General features: G+C 40.1%; 2 protein-coding genes across 2 annotated transcripts; both read right to left on the bottom strand.

Annotated features, from left to right (window-relative positions):
* Positions 1-2,561: 2,561 nt before the first annotated feature.
* Positions 2,562-9,000, bottom strand: sirt2 (sirtuin 2 (silent mating type information regulation 2, homolog) 2 (S. cerevisiae)). The gene is made up of 16 exons (XM_035154773.2): positions 8,531-9,000; positions 8,316-8,362; positions 8,065-8,113; positions 7,646-7,756; positions 7,473-7,514; positions 7,146-7,252; positions 6,790-6,846; positions 6,625-6,693; positions 6,416-6,545; positions 6,262-6,321; positions 5,987-6,042; positions 5,815-5,891; positions 5,607-5,658; positions 5,451-5,518; positions 4,911-4,977; positions 2,562-4,245 (listed from the first exon to the last, which is right to left on the bottom strand). The coding sequence occupies exons 1-16, from the start codon at positions 8,544-8,546 to the stop codon at positions 4,102-4,104; spliced, it is 1,152 nt and encodes a 383-aa protein (XP_035010664.1). The 5' UTR covers positions 8,547-9,000; the 3' UTR covers positions 2,562-4,101.
* Positions 9,001-9,185: 185 nt separating this feature from the next.
* dmac2 (distal membrane arm assembly component 2) lies at positions 9,186-13,036 on the bottom strand. Its single transcript, XM_035154774.2, has 6 exons — positions 12,970-13,036; positions 12,368-12,558; positions 11,516-11,596; positions 10,572-10,711; positions 10,265-10,427; positions 9,186-10,172 (listed from the first exon to the last, which is right to left on the bottom strand). Exons 1-6 carry the CDS (start codon positions 12,985-12,987, stop codon positions 10,007-10,009), a joined length of 759 nt encoding a protein of 252 aa, XP_035010665.1. The 5' UTR covers positions 12,988-13,036; the 3' UTR covers positions 9,186-10,006.
* Between the last annotated feature and the right edge of the window lie 9,490 nt (positions 13,037-22,526).

Genomic DNA, 22,526 nt, shown 5'->3' with positions numbered 1-22,526 from the left:
ATGCAAAACACTATGTGTGGTGGAAACCCGACACTGCCCATCACCCTGAGCACCCCATCCCAACAGTGAAACATGGTGGTGGTAGCATCATGCTGTGGGGATGCTTCTCTTCAGCAGGTACAGGGAACTGGTCAGAATTAAGGGGAAAGATGGATGGAACCAAATAGAGGGCAATCCTTGAAGAAAATCTGATGCAGTCTGCAAAAGACTTGAAACTGGGGCGGAGTTTCATCTTCCAGCAGGACAATGACCCTAAACATACAGCCAGAGCTACAATGGAATGGTTTAGATCAAAGCATGTTAATGTCTTAAAATGGCCCAGTCAAAGCCCAGACCTCAATCCAATAGAGAATCTATGGCAAGACTTGGAAATTGCTGTTCACAGGCGGTCTCCATCCAATCTGACTGACCAAGAAGAATGGACAAACATTTCCATCTCTAGATGTGCAAAGCTGGTAGAGACATACCCCAAAAGACTTGCAGCTGTAATTGCAGCGAAAGGGGGTTCTACCAAGTATTGACTCAGGGGGGGGTGAATACTTATGCATCCAACAGATGTCAACTTTTTTGTTCTAGTTATTGTTTGTGTCACAATAAAAGGTATTTTGCACCTTCAAAGTACTATGCATGTTGTGTTGATCAAATGGGAAAAAGTCTATTTAAGTCTATTTGAATTCCAGTTTGTAACAGTACAAAATGGGAAAAAGTCCAAGGGGGTGAATACTTATGCAAGGCACTGTAGCACCATCATCTGTACAATGGCAAAGGCCAATTCAGCCATCATCAATAAACTGAAAAAAGATATCAAACCCAACTAATAACCTCATGTTTGTTAGAACCATCACTTATATCCAGTCAAAATGCATTAAAATACTGAGCTGTTTTAATCACAGGCCTTGATCTCTGTTATTACCTCCACCAAGGAGGTTATGTTTCCGTCTGTCAGTTAGTTAGCAGGATTACACAAACACTACTAGATAGGTTTCTATGAAACTTGGTGGAAGGATATGGTGTGGGTCAGGGAAGAACCTGGTGCAGACGCAGATCAAGCGGCAGATTCAGTTTTTTTTTTTTTTACTTTCTTTAAACATTGTGGGATAGAGGGTTTCTTTCAACATTTTCTTTCTTTTCTCTGGGAATAATTGATGGATCTTGATAAAAAAATCAGGCATTTTGAGTTGACTAACATACTTCTGTGTGGTTTGTGGCAATTTAATTGAGCCAAACAATCTGGATCTAGTAAATTTAAATGTGGTTTCATAAGGTGACTGTTGGGCCTTGTACAATATGTGTTCTGAGTGCCCTCCCAGTTTTCACTTTGTAAGACACTACAAGCCGATTGTGGCTTTTAGCGAAATCTCTTAAAATCCAGTTGATGGGCACCTTGTCACCATCAAAATCCACATTTGGTCAATGACTAAATACTTGACTGAATTATTTCTCACCATCAGGTCTTAATGTGCTAATAAGCACTTCTTAGATTAGGCTAAAGACAGTAAACGAGGTGAATATTATTCTAGCTTGTCACTGTGAGCATGTTAACATGCTAGCATTAGCATTTAGATCAAAGTACTAGTTTGCCTAAATACAGCTCTAATACTCCTAGTATTGTTTCTTTGTCAACATTTTTGTCTAACTTTATGACAGTCTTATAAGGGCATAATAATTATTGTTTATGTAAAATATATGGGCGTTAAAGATAATGAAAAAAAGTAAACCATGCACAAACCACACCGAAAAGTTCGCGTTTAGCAAGTTAAAAACATTATCTTTGATGTTAGCACATTTCAAAGTATAATCAGGGTAAAAAGCCAATACTATGCAATAACGGTTACAAGTGTCCAGATGCTGAGGATGACCACGGCCACCTTATACAGGCTATGTGTGACATAAATTATTACAGCTATGCTTTTGATTACAGTGCCTTAACCATGAAGAGTCCCAAGTAAAAATGGTAAAAGGCTCCAACAACATAAATGTTTACATTGATCTTTAAATGGCCATAAAAACCTATTTTCTCAGAAAGCTTCTCACTAATTGAATCTTACTGGTTCTTCATGAAAACAAACATTTCTCCCACAGTCACATCAGTTTTTTTGTACGATGTTTGAGTTTTTCTTCGAATAGCTTTCCTGCGATTAGTTTGAAAAATGTGATGCCAAGTATTTCTGTGCATCGGTCACATGCAGCATGTGAATCAAAATGTGTTGACACAATGTGGGGTTGTTTACGTATGTTTCCCGGCTACTGTGTGATAAAGCCACATACACACAATACTAATTAATTAATTTAGTTGCTGTAGGTTACCTTTCATGTATCTGAAATGCTTGAACCTTTTTTTAAGTGTAGAACAAAAAAACGAAGTTTCAATTTAAATAGCTGAGGTACATGTGTACAACTAGTTGCATGTGGTTGAGGAAACGTGCACAGTTATGTATAACCCAGTGTCCACTGCGTTTCTATATTCTACAAACATTGATATTTCCTACTAATTAAAGCCTAAAATAGCCACATACACATAGTTGAATCAACTCATTCAGCCTCAACAAAACTGAACAGTATCAGGTTTATAATTGTAAATTTATTGCAGGACTTTTGTATTGGTTTCCATAATATTGTACAGATGTTCATGCTACTGTGCCCACCCCTGTATTTCTATATGTCACAGTGGAACAATTCATTCTCTTACACATATCCCAAATACAGTGGAAACCAACTATAGAGACCAAAACGCCTGGGACAGAATCATTCTATACAGATGCTCTTTAAATCATTCCCTCACAATAATCAAGCTTCCTGTTGATTTTGGGTCTTTTCATACAAGACAATAAACTATTGTAGCCTACTACAAGAAGCTGTCATATTTCATGCACTCTTTTCTAACATATGAGGTTTATGGACTGCCTGTGTGATGATGACTGCTCTCCCTAAATTCACTGTGTGTGTGAGTGTGTGTACAGTATGTGTGCACTCATGCAGCATGGGATATGTTCCTGGACTCTCACCATTGCTCTTCTGAGAGATGCTCTGCCCTCCTGTTACTGCTCTGCTTGCATTTTCAGACTAGTACAGAGCGAGCAGACTCTGACCATCAGATCTGGAGACAGTAGACAGTGATGTCACTAATGTTATTTTTAAAATCGGTTAATTGTGAGGTTGTAAATTTTGTATTTACGCAATGAAGACACAAATATCAATTAGAAAAATAATCTGCATGAGAAATAAAGAAAGATAAATAAACTTGGGTTTTAATAATCATCTGCTTATAGTAATGAAGCTGATTCCGGCAGATATGATCACGATAAGTTGTTTCCACTTCACTTCACTATGAAACTGTTTAATTTTCTTATTTTAAATTACACATTCTTGAAGAAAACCATGTCTGTTTATCCTCACTAGAAACATTTACTTTCAACCAACTGAAGTCCTGACAACAGAAGGGCACAAAGCTATGATTATATTTTGTGCATCATGTAAAGTTTGCAGTTTTATTATATGAAGAGATCATAATTTCCCCCCCATAAACATCTAAAAACATTGTATTCAAAAAATAACAGAAATCAGTTCAAACAGGAGCAGAGGGTCAACATGAAAAAAATATTAGTCAAAAATCAAGATGATATTTTCCAAGTTATATCTATAACTGCCTAAGTTCCCCTTTCAGGAAGTTATTATTTGCATCTATGTAATACTTGCATGAGCGATTCAATACACAACAGCCTGGTTTATCTTTTAAGGGTTAATAAACTGGAATCAGTGACGAGAGTTAAAGTGACAAAGATTAGCATGATATTTGAAACAAAAGCAAAATAGAAGTATCTTGACTAATGGTTTCAGATGTTACACTCTACTTTTTTGCATGATGCCAATATATAGTAATGTCAGTAAAGTGCAAGTAACTGATAAACAAAAGCATAAAACACAGGGATGAAAGACGTCATGTGAGGTTGTTAAGAGGAATCAAATGTTTGCCGAAAAAAAAAAAAAACGGCATCGATTCTCAACGTCAAACAGAAACAATCAGAATCTGCCTCTAAGGACCACCTCCACACAGCGACATCAGTACAGTAGCTTTGAATAAAAAGGGAGATTTGGAATGAGTTACTCTTCCTTTTTCTCTGGTTCTGGAGCCACTGAAGCAGAGCTCGTCTTGGCTGCAGCTTTGCTGTTCTCACCGGCCTTTTCCTTTTGGTCGTGACTATCGATCTTGGCGTGGTCCTGCTTCACCATTTCTTCCAGCTCCACCTGGAAAAAGTTCAAACCAGAAGGTATTCACCAGGAGTAAAGTAAACAGACACAGGGGAGTGACTGGTGATGATCAGAGAAAACAGCTCTTGCTTTGGGTGAATAAGAAGTCCTTCCACAGTGGGGGCTTGCAACCACAACATCACACAGGAAAATCACATTAAGACTATGCTGAAATTTCAATTACACTCATGTGTTAAACCTTTATTACCACTTAAAGGTTCAGTGTGTAGAAATCAGTGGTGAAGGTGCATGCTGCAGGTGAACACCCCTCACCTCACCCTCCCCTTCATGAAAGGGAACCTGTGGTATCCTTCAGTTGTGATAAAAACTCAAAAGGTGTTTAGTTTGTCCATTCTGGGCTGCTGTAAAAACATGGCAGCCTCCGTAGAGAGGACCCCCCGATGTAAATATAAAGGTATTTAAATATAAAATGCCCATTCTAGGGTAAAGAAAACAACAATTCCTATAATTTAGATGAAACACACTAGTCAAAACATCACTAAGATTATTTTATATTCAATTTCTGCCAATAGATCCCTTTCAGCTGAATATTACACACTGAACCTAGTGGTCAGACTGAAGTGATGTCAGTATTTATTAATCTATGGTTCGAGGCTATTTTTCCTATGACTCTACTGTATATAGATGATGTGGTAACTTACCTTCCATCCCAGCAAGTCAGCTAGAGCCAAACAGCCGTCATCACATGTACTGATGTGAGCTACGTCTCTGGAGGGAAGAGAAAAAGGCCACGATTAGAGCCTGGACTTGGCTCCACAACATTCTTTTCATTTCCAGAACTGATCCACATGCCACTATTGAAACACTGAATGTCAAATGCCATTTAAATTTCCGTCTTGAACATTTGTACTTTAAAGTTTAAAGATAGCCCCTTAAAATACGATGCATCATTATAAGTATCATTATAAATTAAGCTTTAGCACCATCTGGTGGTGCAAACATAAAGCGTAAGATCATACTAATAGAAAGACTATATTCATGTTTTATACGAAAAATGTAAATAAGTATTGATAATTTTTTGTTTGTTTGTTAATGATCAAAAACTTCTAATCTCACTGGACTAGGTCACCTTGCTGGGATTCATCAAATGAAATCTAATATAAGATTTATGTTAGAATGGAAGAATAAAGCTTATATAGTGAAACTGTTTGAGAGAAGACGTAGCAGCGTCTCTGTATCACCTGTATGCCTTGTCTGAGTCAAAGTCCATCCCTCCTCCAAAACCAAGCAACCCGAACAGAGGGTCAGCCTGCACAGAGAATCAAGAAACACATTTATGACAGAATAAAATACCGAAAACAAAGGCAGAAGGGATTCCAGGAATGGTGTTTGCTCACCTGTCCGGCCTTCTCCATGTTAATGAGCAGTCTGGGACAACTTTTTGAGACCCTGAATACCCCCCAAAAGACAGTAACATGGGGGAAACCACAGAAAATCGGACAAACAAATTAACAATTGCTTAGACAATATTTTGACAATTCACTTGAAGCTTCTTATAGGAGCAATCTACTATATTTCAGGAATAGGAAACTTGATCTGATGTACCTGCCGACCAGACCTGCAAATGGCTGGACTTGCAGAGAGGTCCCCATGACGATGAGAAGATCACAGCGAGGAAAGTCCTGACAGGTGAATAAAGACAATGAAAAGAGTTTATTTCGGCAGAAGTGCGACATCACAATCCTGAATAGTTTTGGACCAACACCACCGCGCTCACCATCTTCATTGAAGTGAAGAACCGGACAGGCAAACTCTCTCCAAAGAAAACGATATCTGAGTGAAGAGAAGCAATGAACACCGAGATACGAAGAGATTCAGAAATAAACAGTGTGATGACCCAGTTACCCTGAAGTCATGTTTGTTGAGGTACAATGATGTGCAGACAGGTTGTCAGGTTTTTTAGGAAGAGGAATTAAAATTTCATTGGACAAATATAAATAATATTGAAAAGGACAAAAGTAAAAAGAAGCAGAGAGACAAGGATCAACTGACCTGGTTTGACCAAACTGCTGCACTTGTCACATCTGGGAATGTCATCAGAAAAGATCTTTTCTACAAAGCACAAAAAAGAGTTCAATGTCCCAATTGGGAAAAAAATTACTCAACTATCCTTTTTCATGTAAATACTAACAGAAGTAATAAACACCTTTCATCCAGTCCAGGTTGTATTCCTTACGGCAACAGAAACTAACACAGTGTGATGTGTAAAACGTTCCATGAGCTTCGATTAGATCGTCTCCTTCGAGCCCAGCCACTCGCTCCAGTGTGTCGATATTCTGACAGAACAGACACATTAATGTCAACACAGACAAAGTTATTTAATTTGGTTATGTTACATTATGTGTGTTTACCTACCTGTGTGTAGCAGCGTTTCAGGAGGCCCTTGTCCTTCAGCATCTTCATGAAGTAGTGACAGATTGTTGGCTAAACACAAATAAAAGTCAGACAAGACAAGAAGCAAATTAGTTTTTTAAATGACATGACAATCATGAGATGGTTGTTTGGAAGTGCTTTGTGTACCTTGAACTGTCCTGGGTAAAGCTCTCTGGCCAAGGCGAAGAATGGCTCTGGATGTTTCTGAGACACAAGATGGTAAAAAATATAAAATTGTATTGTACTGACAACGAAGATCGTAGACGTAATACCTGTAATTGCCATTGGATGACTGTAAGAGAGTACAATGAGCAACTAGCCATAGTGGTCAAGCCAACACACACTTGAGAAAAACAGGATTCAAAATGTTCCAACTTCAGAATTACACTTAAGCTGAATCAGGATATAATTAAAGATTTTGTGTTTTTCTTCACTCCATTGATTTTTAGGGCCCTGAGAGAGCTGTCATGTGCTGTTCCATGCTTCACACTGTATTAACCCACCTTAAAGTAATCGATCTGGAAGATGGCCTCTGGGTGAGGAAGGTTATATTTCTGCAGGTTTGCATACAGGCCTGTTCCTGGTGAACGGAAATCAGGGATTCCAGCGGCTGTGGAGAGAAAAGGTGTTACAGATTAACAATAAAGTATACATACATACATTCATACAAAGCCACATATATGTGTGTGTGTGTGTGTGTGTGTGTGTGTGTATATATATATATATATATATAAAGTATACATACTCAAACACATATGATTGCTATACATTTTAACTGATTTAATGACTTTTAAATGCATATTTCATAATATTGAAGCTGAGATACTCACATGTGGATATTCCTGCTCCAACCATGCAGAGGATGTTCTTACCTGTGTGGATACAAAGGAACTTTCAAAATAAATATATAATAACTGCACTGTAGTTACCGACTTTTAAGCTGTAAATCAATCCGCCACGATCAGTCCTGATGGACAGGCTGAATAGAAGCAAGGAGACTCACATTTGCCACTATTTATGTATTGAGCCACTCCTTCTAGAGTCAACTCATCCAGAACCTTTTCAGCTGAACCGAGGCCCAGAGTGCTTGAGAAGAGGTTACGCAGGAAGTCCACTGACAGGAACAGAGGAGATAATCATCAATAACAATCCAATTTTTGAAATATTTCTTAGTTGATAAAAACTACATGACGGAAAATCTTTTAAAAAAACGTGTGGGGAGATGTAGAGACCAGTAATGGCTTCTAAGAAAACCACAGCCAAATATAACAAGTACAAAACATACAAAATCTTTAAATGGCAAAACTTAGCTCTTAATACATGAAATAATACAAAGACTCAACAGCAGTAAAGCTGGATATTATCATGAATTATTTCGTATTGATAACATGTTACACATGAGCCATGTTCGTGTTTACATACTTTCTGTGTCTCCTGCTGCCTCTTCCTCACTGCTGTCGTCGGATTGTTCCTATAAACAATCAAAAATAATGAGTGACAGTATAAATTCAGACACAGTAAAGACGGTTGATGTGTGTTGTGAACATGAGAAGCTCACAGATCACTGCTTTGTTCGGATTTTGTCAAAGCTGGGTGACAGTAGCCCATCTGCTAGCATGCACTTGCTACAGTTAGCTACAGATAAGAGCTTCCTTGTTTGTTTGTTTTTTTACCTCTGGTTCCAGTGAAACCTCCTCCTCTTCTTTACTATCAGGGAGTTCTAACAAAACAACAAACAAAACATCAAATACTCCGTCAAACAAACAAGATCCTCAACAAGTATTTGTCTGTGTAAATGTCCGTGTTAGCTTCAAAGCTAGCTGAGCTCGCGCTGTGGACCTGCTGGAAACAGTGAGTAGGTCAGTTTCACATCAGACAGACATATTACCTGATGCATCAGACATTTATCCGTCCACTGAAACCCTTCAACCACAGGGGTCCGAATGACAACTAATGTATATTCACTAATTAACAAAGTTGTGACCAGTAATACTAGCTCTCAGCTGGCCCGTCTTGTTGTTGTCCGTCAATTAAAAGGGTCCGGGATGATGTGACACAGTTCCTACGGAGTTTGTAGTTCCTACCGCAGAGAACCACCTGCTGTTCTGTTAAATGTCACATGAATGAACTTATATTCAACAGACTCATGATCAATAAACATGGGTAAGACTACAGATGAATAGAGATACTTGCGTCCAATGTTAAGGCAGACAATGGAGGTGAGAAGTACACTTAGGGAAATGTATTCACTTCAAACTGTAAGTTTACTGCATCTGTATTTTTAAACTACCAGTGACTCATTTATCCCCTTTCATTGTCTTCTCCAGCTCACTGTGCCTCCGACCTCCGACCCTGCTGTAGACACATGAAGGCTCACACTGGATTATGGGCTTTGGTTTGCTCACAAGCTTTCACAGTGAAGATTCCAAATGCATACAGACACGCTGTGATGGGCGGCTACAGGGTTTCCATTGTGTGATAAACATGCAATATGGATTCACAGGCAAAGTTTACAATGCAATCAATGCAACAATACCACATAATCATTCATAATCATTTATTTTGTACATTTACAATCATATTTACACCTCAACATATGCAGACAAAGTTTGATTGGCTGGAGACAGAGAAATTATATTCACAATAGTGCAAACTCTTAATTTGAAATGGACTGGCCAAGGAAACTTTGCTGCTCAGACATGCACTGAACTCCAGATAATCTCCTGAAATTAAGCAGAGTGACAATATGTGAGAACGCAAATGTCCGAGTCAGTTGCTGTCGACATTCTCCAGAGTTTCTCCTGCCAGCCCCCCCGTAAAAACTCTGGAAAATGTCCAAGTGAGCCCATGTGAGAATACAGCAGGAAATTATCTGGAGGATTCAGTGCGAGCGAGTGGGCGCGTTGATGACGTTGTGAGAGCTTTGGGTGATACGAGCCAACGCTGGTGTCGATGTGCTAAAAACATGTGATCTGCGCAGTGGAATTCATATGTTACATCCTGCCTCCTGCATGATGAACCTCCCCTCGCCTGAATGCTACAGAGATTTCTGTGTTGTTATGCAAGTGTGTGACGCAATTGTATATCCAATTGTGTGTTGTAAATGTCCAATCAAATTTGAGTCTGTACCTGGTTGGACAGGATTATGTCAGGACTTGTAGAATTCAACTCTGTCTCTGAGATCAAACTAAATCTGGCCCGGTCCAACACTGACATTAAGCTGTGATCGCAGTAACGCTGCAAAAATCAGACCTATCACATCTCCTCTTCTTATGTCAGGTGTTCCCTCTGCACCTAACTTTGTCCTTTTCTGTAAAAGCAGAGCAGTCTCTGAGAACTCAGAAGTCTGGTCCCTGTCCATGCTCTACCTCTGCTCTTGCATTTGCTCCATGTTCTCCTCCTGACTCAGACTGAGGTTGTAGCCAGACGCTGTGATTTGGCACTGTGGTAACATTTCCTCCAGTAGGATGATGATCAACCCAGGACTCGAAATCCCAGGTAGGGATGAAATGTCCAGATGCCGGAGTCCCCTGCAGAACAGCACACAAAAAGAGGTGTTTAACCCAACAGGAGTGTGTTGGTTATAATAACTAGGCTTTGTTCTGAGTGTCTGGATGATTACTTGAGATTCCTTAGTGCAGCCAGGCCGCCTGTCGTGATGCGTGGACAGTGAGAGATGTCCAGTTCCTCCAGGGAGTCCTGGAACATGTGGAGCTTGGCCAGAAACCAGTCGTCCACTTCAGAACATCCTCGAAAAGACAGAGTCCTCAAAGATCGCTGTCCCTCTGAGAGAAGACAAATCAGATTTAAAACACTGGACTTACATGCTGAATATCATTAAAATGAATTAACAGTACATGGACATGACCGAGAGGAAATGAGGTTACGTCAGAATAAATGCAATTATGAGAGGAAAGAAAGCTCAGTACCCAGGTTCACCAGTCCTGTGTAGTTGATGATAGAGTAGCTCATGTCTACTTCCTCTAGCAGTGTGTCTTTGTGGTTCAAGAAATCCCAACTGAACTTGCCCCTGTGGTTAGCACGAAACCAGGCTGACTGCCCAACAAACCTGAGCACACAAGACGATCACATGAAGTTTGGATCAGGCCAGAACATTAAAGAAATGAAAGTAATGGGTGTGTTGATCACATCTGAACTCATTTAAAAGACATCAAATGCAGATATGTAGAGTGAGACAACCAGCAGATTGTTTACTCGCTTTCAATCTCTTGAAGCTTGAGTTCCCAAAAGTTTAAAAGAAGGATAATAATGGTGCAGGAACCATTGCACAGCTACAAAGACCTTTAGTTTAGCTGGTTTGCCACAAGTGATATTTCATGTCACTAAGTCCAGTTTGATTTTCTTCATATGATGCTCGTCTGATTTCAATATAAAACCATAAACATATTTAGGAAATTAACAAATTATTTAGTGAAATATTATCATTGCCTGAAATATTGCTTTCAAAATTTGAACTCTGAAATCAAGAAATCTGAAGCTGCCAGTCTGGACTATGAAAACCTTTGATGATTTATTTTTTATTATTACCTGACATTTTCCAGATTTGAGTAAATCATCTGCCGATTGACCGGTAATGATAACAATCATCACTTTCCGCCCCACATGACTAAATGCTTGATCCTAATCAAGTTACATGAATTTAGTAAATAGAGAAAAAGACAAGTTTAAGCCCATCATCATCGGGGTCAGACAGCAGTAGCGGTCTTATCCTATTATTTTCTAATACTTTTTATAAAATAATCTCTGTGGTCACCCAATTATTTGCAATTTACAGTTATTTAAATTGAAGAAAAAACATGAATCTTAAGTGTATGCATTTTCACAAACCATGAAGAAGCGACATGGTACTTACCGAAATCCTCCCTTTAGATTTAAGACATAATACGCTGCTGCTAAGTCCGACCCATGAAACCTCTGAGCATAGCTGTTGTACCTGTGGAAGACAGTAATGGTCACAACAGCAATAATAATGTCACGACCATTAGATCATAGCATTAAGCCTAAAGACTTGTAGGATTATGAAAATAGCAAACTACAGGATTTTAACTGATATAGGCACATTCAGATTGTTGGAGCTATTTACACTAGTGTTTAACAGTTAAACATCTGTTTATTTAGTTTTTTGTTTTGTTTGAAGATGACATAGATTATGCCTTTAGAATTATTATTGTAGTTATTTGTTTCTAGTTATCCTAGTTTATGATTTTGTTTTGAAGGTACTAGGCACCAGGTGATTTTATACATATGGGTAGGTGGGCCTAGGCAGCCAGGCACCAGGAAGGGTGCATGGCTTTTTGCCAGGGCAAGAGAGACAGCAGACGCTACTGCCGCGTGTTTGTACGTTTGCATGCAAACAGAGAAATAAATCACACACAAAACGTGACGCCTGCCTGGATAATGGATTTATTCCCTGCGAAACATTCACACCTCAGGTGCCTTAGTGGCTTTTTGATATGGAGTTTTTATTCTTTTCTAAGTTTGAGGACAAATCACCACTACACAGATGTTAAACTAAACAAGTTATATAAATTTTGTATGGTGCACTCAGCAGTAGTTGTGATGACCTTTGGTTTCAGGGCATTAGGGAACTGTTTTTTACTTGAGCTACTATCGATTAGAAAAATGTGTGTTTGCCAGGTAAATCACACCTGAGAGCTGCACCTACTCTATGCATTACAGTCAAGAAAACCAAGACATCTCTTACGCGTTCTTCCTCTGGATCGCCCTCCTCCTCAGCTGAGAGCTCCAGCTCAGGAGCATCTCCATATCATAAAACCTCTGGGTGAGGAAGAGGAGCAGCCTCGTGTGGAGTGGAGGAGGAGACGCCGAGCTCGAGCTCCATGGTCGCCTGGCAACAAGGAGGAGGGCCGACCGCTGGCAACACCTGTGCAGCGACTGAACACGGACACAGTGAGTGGTGTCCTCCAGATGTGCTCAGGGAGAGTCAAATAAAAGAAATGTCTCCAAACTGAAGCCATTACTGTTACACCGCTGGTAGAAGGTCTATAAGGTTCGACTAGGAGCACTAACATAACGTTATACACTTACACAGCTAACAGCAGCTAACTTAAGTGAGTTGTATCAGTCCTCAAGCTAAACACTAACCACTAACATAAAGTTATACACTTACACATGTCGCTAACAGCAGCTAACTTGTGTGAGTTGTATCAGTCCTCAAGCTAAACACTAACAACAACACACAGCCTGTTCTCTGACTAACAACCTGTGCTCCTCCATTTTAAAACTTAGCTCACCTCCTCATTCTGCTAAGTGCAGTAGTTAGTCTGTATTTGAAGGGTGACTTACCATCAAGTGAGCCGACATGACAGTTCTGTTCAACAGCGAGTCGTGAGGGACAAACTCTGCTCTTCCGCTTTTGTCGCCGGTTGTTATTTAGCCTGTCTACCGCAGGGTGGCGCCCCAAGCACGTCCGTCATGTTGAGATGCAGATGAACCTTTTGTCCCCCCACACACACGCACGCTACTTGAAGTTATTGTAGTGTAAATTAACATATTATTGAAACATTCTTTAGTGTTGAGCTTGTCTGAAGGGACAACTGATTATTTCCATAGATGTAAGATATAAGATATACATATATCCCCTGTATGTGGAGAAGTGAGGATATGAATAGATATAATGGGGAATAGGGGAGATAGAAAGGGCAGAGACACAGGCTGTGAAAGTTGAGGTGAATGAGAGAGGGGGGTGTTTGTGGAATAAAAAGGTCATGGATGGAGGAGGAAGGATGGAGACAGTGCCAGAGGGAGAGGCATGCTATGAATTCGGGTACGGTGGAGCAGTGGTTAGTACTGTGGCCTCACAGCAAGAAGGTTCTGGGTCTGAACATAACTGTATGGAGTTTGCATGTTTGCCCTGTGTATGTGTGGGTTTCCACGCGTGCATGGTTGTTTGTCTCTATGTGTCTCTATATCATATTCCTCTGTTCCATAATTTAAAGCCCCTACAAGGACCTTTTCATTTTTGTTGATTTTGGCACCTCTGTGGACAAAAGTGGTAGTGTTTCCACTGCATCCTATCGTAAAATCCTCGGCCCTGATAGCATGTACATTTGTTTCGAAAAAAGACACAGAGCTATTTGTAGGATGCATAGCGATGAGGTAATTTGTCTTTTTGTTGCTGTATGATTGGTATCGTTAATTTCTCTGGTTGGGAAATTCATGTTTTTATGACGTTTGGGCAGGACCAGTTTTGGATCTGCATGATTGAAGTAACCTGCTATGATGATCACGCCATCTGGGTGAGCCGTCAGCTGTTATCATGAGGCTTTTCAAGCGCTACCTGAACTTTAGCTTTTTGGGGAATATATAGTGCCATAATTGTTATCATTGTGAATTTCCTTGGAAGAAAGAACGGTCTGCACCATTCTGTGAGGAGCTCTAGATCTGGGCAGCAGTGTTTGTATACAGTCTCCAGGGCTGTGCACCAGCTGTTGTTCACGTAAAGACACACACCTCCTCCTCTGCTCTTCCCGCAGTCCCTTGTTCGGTCCACTCTGTAAACAGTGCAGCCGGCTACTTTGATCGCAGTGTCTGGGATGTTGTTGTTCCACCAGGTCTCTGTGATGATAGTTACCTAATGTGGCGTAACTCTCATTCTGATTGCATCCATCTTTTTTGTAAGACCCTTGAGTTGGTGAGGAACAGACTTGGAAGCGCTAGTCTTTACTGGCTCGCTTCCCACTGCTTCTGTTTCCTCTCCCTCCGGGAGGCATCTCTTCACTGGCGGGATGGTATTGCCAGTGGTCTCTGGGGTGCGTAGGATCTCCTGGGGATAAAAGAAGTTTTGAAACTGAACTCCATGCCTGCGGGAATGTAAACAAGGCTTTTCCGGCCTGACTGTCGTAAATCACTGCATTTGATAATTGGGTAATCTGACCCAACCACATACATAAAGAATAGTTTATAGAAAAAGAAAAAAATCTCCATTGCCTAATTTGCTACTGTAGGTCATAAAGAGGCAGAAATATTAAATTTAGACAGTCCCATAACCAGCTAAAATATCCCTCCATGTAGGGAGCTGGAGCCTCTTTCAGCTCTGTTTTTGGTCTCCACCATGTTTGGAGGAATATATCTGGGTCCACTATGCTCAACAGCTAGTTGCTACCTGCGTTTTGTTTGATGCTGCTGTTTCCATGGTTGGAACTCGGTAATCTCAAACTTCTCATCTTAAGAATCTGTTTTCAGTGAGGTTGGCTTTTATCAACAAAGAACACCCAACATGAATATAATTATTTGAACATAAATGCTGATGGTGCTGTAGATTGGAGGGGAAGAAAGAAAGCTACAGTAAATAAATACAGTAAATTCAGTGACAAGACGAATAGAGTCACAAAAACTAAAGTTTGTGATTTAGGTGTATGCCTCATAAAGCCTCACCATTTTGATCATTGACCTGTTTAGAACCATGGTTAAATTGTGACAGACTTGCTAATGGCTCTAAACAGTTCCCTCAAATAATTAGAATTTTCACAAATAGAATAACTAACTCTGTTTGTGTTTATCTGCCGATCATTGTGTCAGAAGTGCCTGCCTCAAAGACTTCTGCCAAAAACCACAGAAGGACTCCTGCTGGGTTTTTTGGGTTTAATGTTTTGCCGCCTGCTGATTACTTTTCTTGCCTGCGCTTCAAATCAAATCTGTGTGTATGTGTGTGTATGTGTGTGTGTGTGTGTATGTAGGTTCATGCCTGGTATCAGATCAAATAATCAGGCTCTTCTTCAGCAGGAAGTTGCAGAATAAATGGGGGAAAAAAGCTTCAGATGCCTCATGGTCAAAACGCAGAATAGTATAGACATAGAATAGACATATGTAAAGGTAAATCTACACACAACCCCTCCACAGAAATTCATCTGTAGAACTGGCGAAAATTTCTCCTTCGATATGATTTTCTTCCTCTTCGTTTTGATTTATGCAAATCTTTTCTGTGTGATTTGATCCTGATTGTGCTGCTCACAGCATTGAAAAATTTAAATAGAAACATGTTCAGAATAATCCACAGTCTTTACAGTGAACATGTGTTGTTTTTTGTTGTAGCTTTGTCATGTTGCTGATGTCACTCAAGCAGGATGCCTTGTCTTGATGTTTGCACCTGTAATGTGTTTGTGTTTTGTCCCTTCAATGTGCAGATATGGTGTTCGAGAAGAAGCTGACCAACAATTTCTGGACCTGGTTTGTTGAGGTTCAGCAGAGCAGATGCTCCAGGAATACCAGATGGTAAAGATCTCATGTTCATTTACCATGACTGATATGAAGCCTAATGAAACAAACCAATATCAGCCGATCAAATGTTTCACACTACGTGTGTGTTTGTAATTTGTGCATGTGTGTGGATGTATAGTTCCACAGCACACAACTGACAGCATGTTATCCCTGCAGGAGACAGAGTTGGAGTACGATTGTGAGAGATGTGGGAACACATGAGACCAGTGGTCAACCCCTTTGATCCTGCAAACGTAAATGACATCACATGCTGTGGTCCTTTGACGCCACAAAGACGTTCTTCACAGAGCTGATGGTGAAATACAGACAGAAAGAAAGATCTAGACAAACAAAGCACAAACATCCTGCGAACAAATGAAGAGTAAAGACAGTGGCAGGAGCTTAATCTGCAGTTGTTATCATTTTTGTTAACAAAAACCTTTTGGTGCAGATTGACCATCTACCTACAAATGTCTGTCTGTCTGTCTGTCTGTCTGTCTGTCTGTCTGTCTGTCTGTTGACGGAGGAAGTGAAGTGCTGAGTTTGGTGCGACTTGGACACACGATATGTTCAATATTATTATATATATATAATAATTAAATAAACAGGTGACTGTAGCAGTCAATGTGTGTGCATCAGTGTGCCTTAGCTGTCAGTCCACTGACCCAGTTGAACCTTCTTTTACCTCCTCTGATAAACTATTGGAGCGGTCAACAACTGGGTCAAACTGCAGATCTAGATCATTTTGATTATTTGTTTTTTCATTTCCCCATACGGACTGAGACAGACAAAGACGGGCTTAGCGATATTGACTGTTGAGTAAGTAAAAGCACAATGTCCGTTTGCTGTTTGATTACAGAGCTTTTTTTGTGAAGTGCCAACTTGGGTCTGAAGATTGTGTCGATGACTCACAGACCTCTGAAATAGCCGACATCACATGTTATGTATGAAAAACTAATACCAGTTCAGTAAATCATTCAAACTTACATATAAACCAAACATGAACAGTAATAACGCAAAATTGTTTTTATTATATGAAAAGCATTGACTATAAAATCTTCACTGCAGATAAAGCAGGTAGGATGAACACAACGTTTTCTAACTTCACTCTGCACCATAGACTGTTTATAAAAAGCTCTGCACAGAACGTCCAGCACACAAACAATAAAAAGTGACAGTGCATTTTCCTGCACATTTCGTGCCAGTCCCCCAGTAGAATGTCCGGAAAATGTCCAAATGAGCCCATGTACAATACAGCAGGAACATTTCTGGAAAATTCACAGTGAGTGAGTGAGTTGACGACGTCTCTAAGACGCGATGGACACGAAACTGGAAGAATACAAATAGCCTGTCTCAGGATTAAAAAGAGGAGCCGTACACATGTTTATGTGCTGTAAATAAGGCTTTCCACAGCAGAATGTTATATGTCAAGTCCTGCCTCCCGAATGCTCTGGATGTGTTTCCAGTGAGTAGTCCCATATACATATAGAAAACCATGAATATATGAACCTGTGTCACATGTAAAAACTGACTGGCCACATGGAAAATACAATGTCCAGAAAATTGATTACCATGTATTAGGTCCTTTTTATTAGTTAGAGATGCAAAGATGGAAGTGAAGGGATGTGGAGCCTGAGCAAATCACATTAGTGAAGGCTTGGTTGAATGAACATGTGGACCAATGAAGTAATGAGTAACTGGCGAGGGAATGAATGAGTGAATGAATTGATTAGTAGATGGATGGTGGAATTGATGGATTGTGGATTTATGTTCTCAGATCAAGAGCTTTTGGTGTCTCTCTTTGAAATTCACCTTAGTGTATTATTGATGGGATTTTCATTCATAGTGTTTACATGGGGTTTGGTGCTCCCCATATCCCCACATGTGAGTTTACAGTCATGAATGTTTAATTCAGCCTGAATGGAATTTTGAAAAGAGAATCATTTGGTGGATTAAAGTTTGAGGCCATCAAAGCATAGAGCCTGCACAGATGTCTGCTTACCATTCTTCTATGACTTTAAGAGAAAGTATGTATCAGCAAAAAGTTCTAATGCTGCTGCTTTACCAATTTATAATATAACTAAAGCTGCTTTCAGACATGCACTGAACTTTGGACATTTTCCTTAACTTTTTCTGAGGGGCTGTATGTGAGAAGGCAAATGTCCGAGTAAGTGGCTCCAGACATGTTCTTGAACCTTTCCTGCAGGGCCCCCTTGTAAAATGTCTGGAAAACATCAGAGTGAGCCCATGTTAGAATAAGGCAGGAAAACCCTTTCACAGTGTGTGTGTTGGGTGTGTTAATAAAATTTCCAATAAGCGACAGACGCAAAAAAACAAAATGTTACAAATATCTCAGGATGAAAAAGAGGAGCCATACATGTAGATGATGCAAAAGAAGACGTCAACTTGGAAAGACAACAAGATTCGAAAGCTTTTGGTGATAAGGGCCAACGCTGGTGTTAAAACGCACAATCTATGCAGCAGAATGTATATGTCAGGACCTGCCTCCTGCTGCTTGCATGGATTGTTGCCAACATGTCTGACCCTCAGAATCTCCTGCTGCTCTCTTCATATGAGAAATGCAAACTGTTCTGACCCAATTTTCTACACAGCAGATATGGCTTTATTGTCCTTTCTATAAGTTAACAAATACACACACACACACACACACACACACACACACACACACACACACACACACACACACACACACACACACACACACACACACACACACACACACACACACACACACACTAAGTGTAAGTGTGGATGTAGCCTGTATCATCTTAATAAAATACAACAAGTAGTTTATGTAGATTACAAATAACAATGGGTCAAGCACAGAACCTTGTGGTACCCCTTATCTGAAAAATAATCAATACATTAATTGACAATGAAAACAACCGTCAGTTACATTCCTTAATATGTATAGATGCATCATACTTCTCATTATGTTGGTCTGGCCCCTTGAATCCACCTGAAAATATATTGCTACATTTATATAAAACCGACAATTTTCTTCCCACATGCTTCAACAGACATAGGGTTCAAAGTGACATGTTGGCAGCATTAGACCATGGGGAGTGGAAAGCTTCAACAATTATGGACAGATAATTTTAGTCTGCCTTTGTCAGATGCTTATCACCACATGTTCACTAAAGAGAAACGACAATTTTGTTTCTCTTAAGCGACCCAGAGCTGCATTAACAGCCTTGTTAGTAGATGAAGTCTGAGGTCTCCTAGTAGCTGCTCCCCTGTGGATCTGCACTTTTTGCTGTGAGCTGCAGGAAGTGATGGCTCTGTGGGAAAGCCATTAGCCATTGATTGTCTCACTTGTTCTTTGGCCCTTCTCCCACCTCTACCCTCTGTCTCAGCAGAGATTTAGCAAAGAGACACATACACACTTGCTAAAAAAAAACACTGTAGCATTTTCGAGGCCGTTAGCGACTGTGAGGGTTGTTTTGTTTTAAGCAGCTCCCATAAGGCCAGCGAAGTCTGTAAATCTCTACAGTCTTGGCAGGCAAGCCGATAGTGGGCGGTCATACATGGGCCAGTTGCTTAATGCTCAAATTGAGGGACAATCCTTGAGAGGGCGAATGGAGGTCACAAAGGGTATAATGAGCAAATGCACAAATTCAGTGCTTAAAATTTAAATATATATGTATACATATATATAAAAGTTAGGAGTTTGTGGACTTAATGTTTCTGCAAACATTATATACACCTGCTATTGTATTAGTAAATGCAATATCTAATTTATGATATAATAGGATTATTAGTGTTGTCATGGATGAAACAATTTTTCTCTCCGGAAGCTCATGTTACACTAATATATCTTAATTGGCTCACATACACACACATACACACACACACACACACACACACACACACACACACACACACACACACACACACACACACACACACACACACACACACACACACACACACACACACACACACACACACACACACGTCTTCTGTAATTAGTTGTGCATACCACCGCTGGACTATTAACTTGATGTGTGTCCTCTTATCTTTTGTACGTTTTGCTCATTATTCAAACACTTTTGTACACCGTGTGTCCATGTGTGTGTCTGCACAAGAGCACGTAATCATCATCTTGTTATCTCTCTTTTCCACACATCTGTTCTAATTTCCATCGACAGAATTAATTACCATGGTGACGAGTAGCACGCCGAACACCAGCCCATCGCTGTACGCGTCGTGCAATTATACAGCACCATTATCTTGATGCGAGGTATCACTCAGAATAGCACATCAGCCAAAAATAGCATAAGCTGAGTGGAGCGTGTCATCGGATGGGGTCTGCATTGACTGGAAAATGCTGATAGAACCAAAAAAATCACTGCTATTCACTCAGATCTTTATGTGTCATTGCATTGAAGAAGGTAAGACAGGCTCTGCCTCGTGCACATAAATGACATGAATACAAACACTACCAAATGCTGCTGTTTGGAGATCAGTGCTCTCCCATGTGGAGGACCCTGAGTGCCAAGCTGTAATTGATGTTGACTGTTTAAAAAACAGAAAGTGAGACTGGATTTGCCTCCGAGACTTCACACCAGAAATAAAAGTTGCACCCTACTGCTCCAAAGCCTTTGAACATGCTAATGCACACACACTCATCAAGACTCATGAAGCATCCTGTAAACTGTAAACCTTTCTCTGTGTATTTACTTTATTTAATTAATATGGATTCATATGTATATATATATATATATATATTACATTCAGACACACACACACACACACACACGCATGCACACAGACTCCTTTTCTCTCATCCAGACTCATGAAGCATCCTGTAAACTTTAAACTGTGCTCTGGCATATATGGCTTCATATGTACAGTATATATGACTGATATATATCTCTCTTTCTGTGTGCATGCACACACACGGGCACACACACACAAATATATGTTATAAATGTAATTAAAAAAACATTTGTATCCCTGCATCTCTCGTCTCTCTCTCTCCGTCAGACAGAGACTGTACATACTGTATTCCCATTAGGTTGGAGAGAGTTTTCAAAGTGTCAGATACGTAGCAGCAGATGAATAATGCAGAGGAAATAAAGGACTTTTTTCTGCACGGCAGCGACATGAGCTATGATACATGGGCTTTGAGTTGTAAACTAACCTCAGAACGTCTGCTTGACTTGCCTTTTCTCTCTGTGACTTCTGAGTGACTCTGTGCAGCCAACAATGACATGTTGGATTTATGCACAGTGCAGGCTGCTCATTGTGCGCGTCGTGCGTTGTTTTGATGAGTCATTTGACTTGATTGGAAGTATACAAAAATCCTGTATTTGTGCGCCATTGTTGTAGGAGTTGTAGGCCTGAGAGGGCAATTTTGAACATTTATGAACCCTCATATTAATGCAGTGCTTCGTATGATACAGTGGAGTTGGAAATTAAATCATGTTTTTTACATTATGGCTATAAATAGATGTGCTAAATTAGGCTTAATATATTATACTTGCTGTCATTTTATATCTTGTCTCAACTTTCTATTCTGGTCTTTTCTACCAATTTCTTTCTCTTTTTTCTCTTCACACCCAGAGCCATCCTCTCCTCCCCCACCCCCCTGTGCAATCAAGAGTCACGCCACATGCAAGTCTGATTTTTTAATGTATAAATTCAGCTCATGCTTTATCATTTCCATTCACGTACAGTGCTAATCTCTCCTTCCCTCTGTCTATGTCAGCAGAATATAGACTTTTGCCTGTGGAGTGTATGTGAGCACACATGCAACTCAAATACATACATGCACACACACATACACATGAATACATATCAGGAAAAAAGGAGACAAGATTCAAAATGACTCCAAGAATGAGCTGAGCCGCAAACCATAAATAACTACTAACATTTTCAAATTCTGGCTGTTCAATCCTGGTGTCATCAATCACAGTCCTGTCTCTTTACTGGGCTATAGCTTCATTAAACTGATAATAGACTCTGGGCTGCATGTCAACCAAGCAATATCTGCTTCTCTTCAAACTATGATTAAATAACCTCTCCAAGCAGCTGCTCGCACTCCAAGGTGGGTTTCACTTTACACTGTATCTGATGAATTGCTTTCATTGCTATGAATGGGTTGACTGTGCATCTCGGGCAGTTTTCTCAGGCATGACTTCAGACATATCCCCAATACCAATCATGGTAATGCTAATATCATGGTTCGCAATTTGTTTATATATATACTGTATATTAATATTTTTTTGTATCTGTTAATGCTTATAAGCATTAAGTATCACACTCATATTAATGGTTTTAAAAATAATGATAACAAAATATATAACACAATAACACCAAAAGGAAATGTGCTATTGGTGTCAGTGTCATGTAAAATAATTAACTGTCACTGATAATTGCAAAAAAGTGCCATGGGTTGACTGTGAACTAATACATGGGTTTCACGGTGGTGCAGTGGTGGCACTGTTGCCTCACAGCTGGAGGGTTTTGCGGATGCTCCAGCTTCCTCCCACGCTCATGCAAGTTGGGTTCATCGCAGACTGTAGGTGTGAACAGTTGTCTGTCTCTATATGTCAGCCCTGTGATACACTAGAGACCTGTTGGGGGTGTGCCTTGGCTCTCGCTCAATGTCGGCTGGG

The sequence above is a fragment of the Hippoglossus stenolepis genome, chromosome 4, assembly GCF_022539355.2.
Source record: "Hippoglossus stenolepis isolate QCI-W04-F060 chromosome 4, HSTE1.2, whole genome shotgun sequence".
Lineage (NCBI taxonomy): Eukaryota > Metazoa > Chordata > Actinopteri > Pleuronectiformes > Pleuronectidae > Hippoglossus > Hippoglossus stenolepis.
This window is presented reverse-complemented; position numbering and strand designations above follow the sequence as displayed.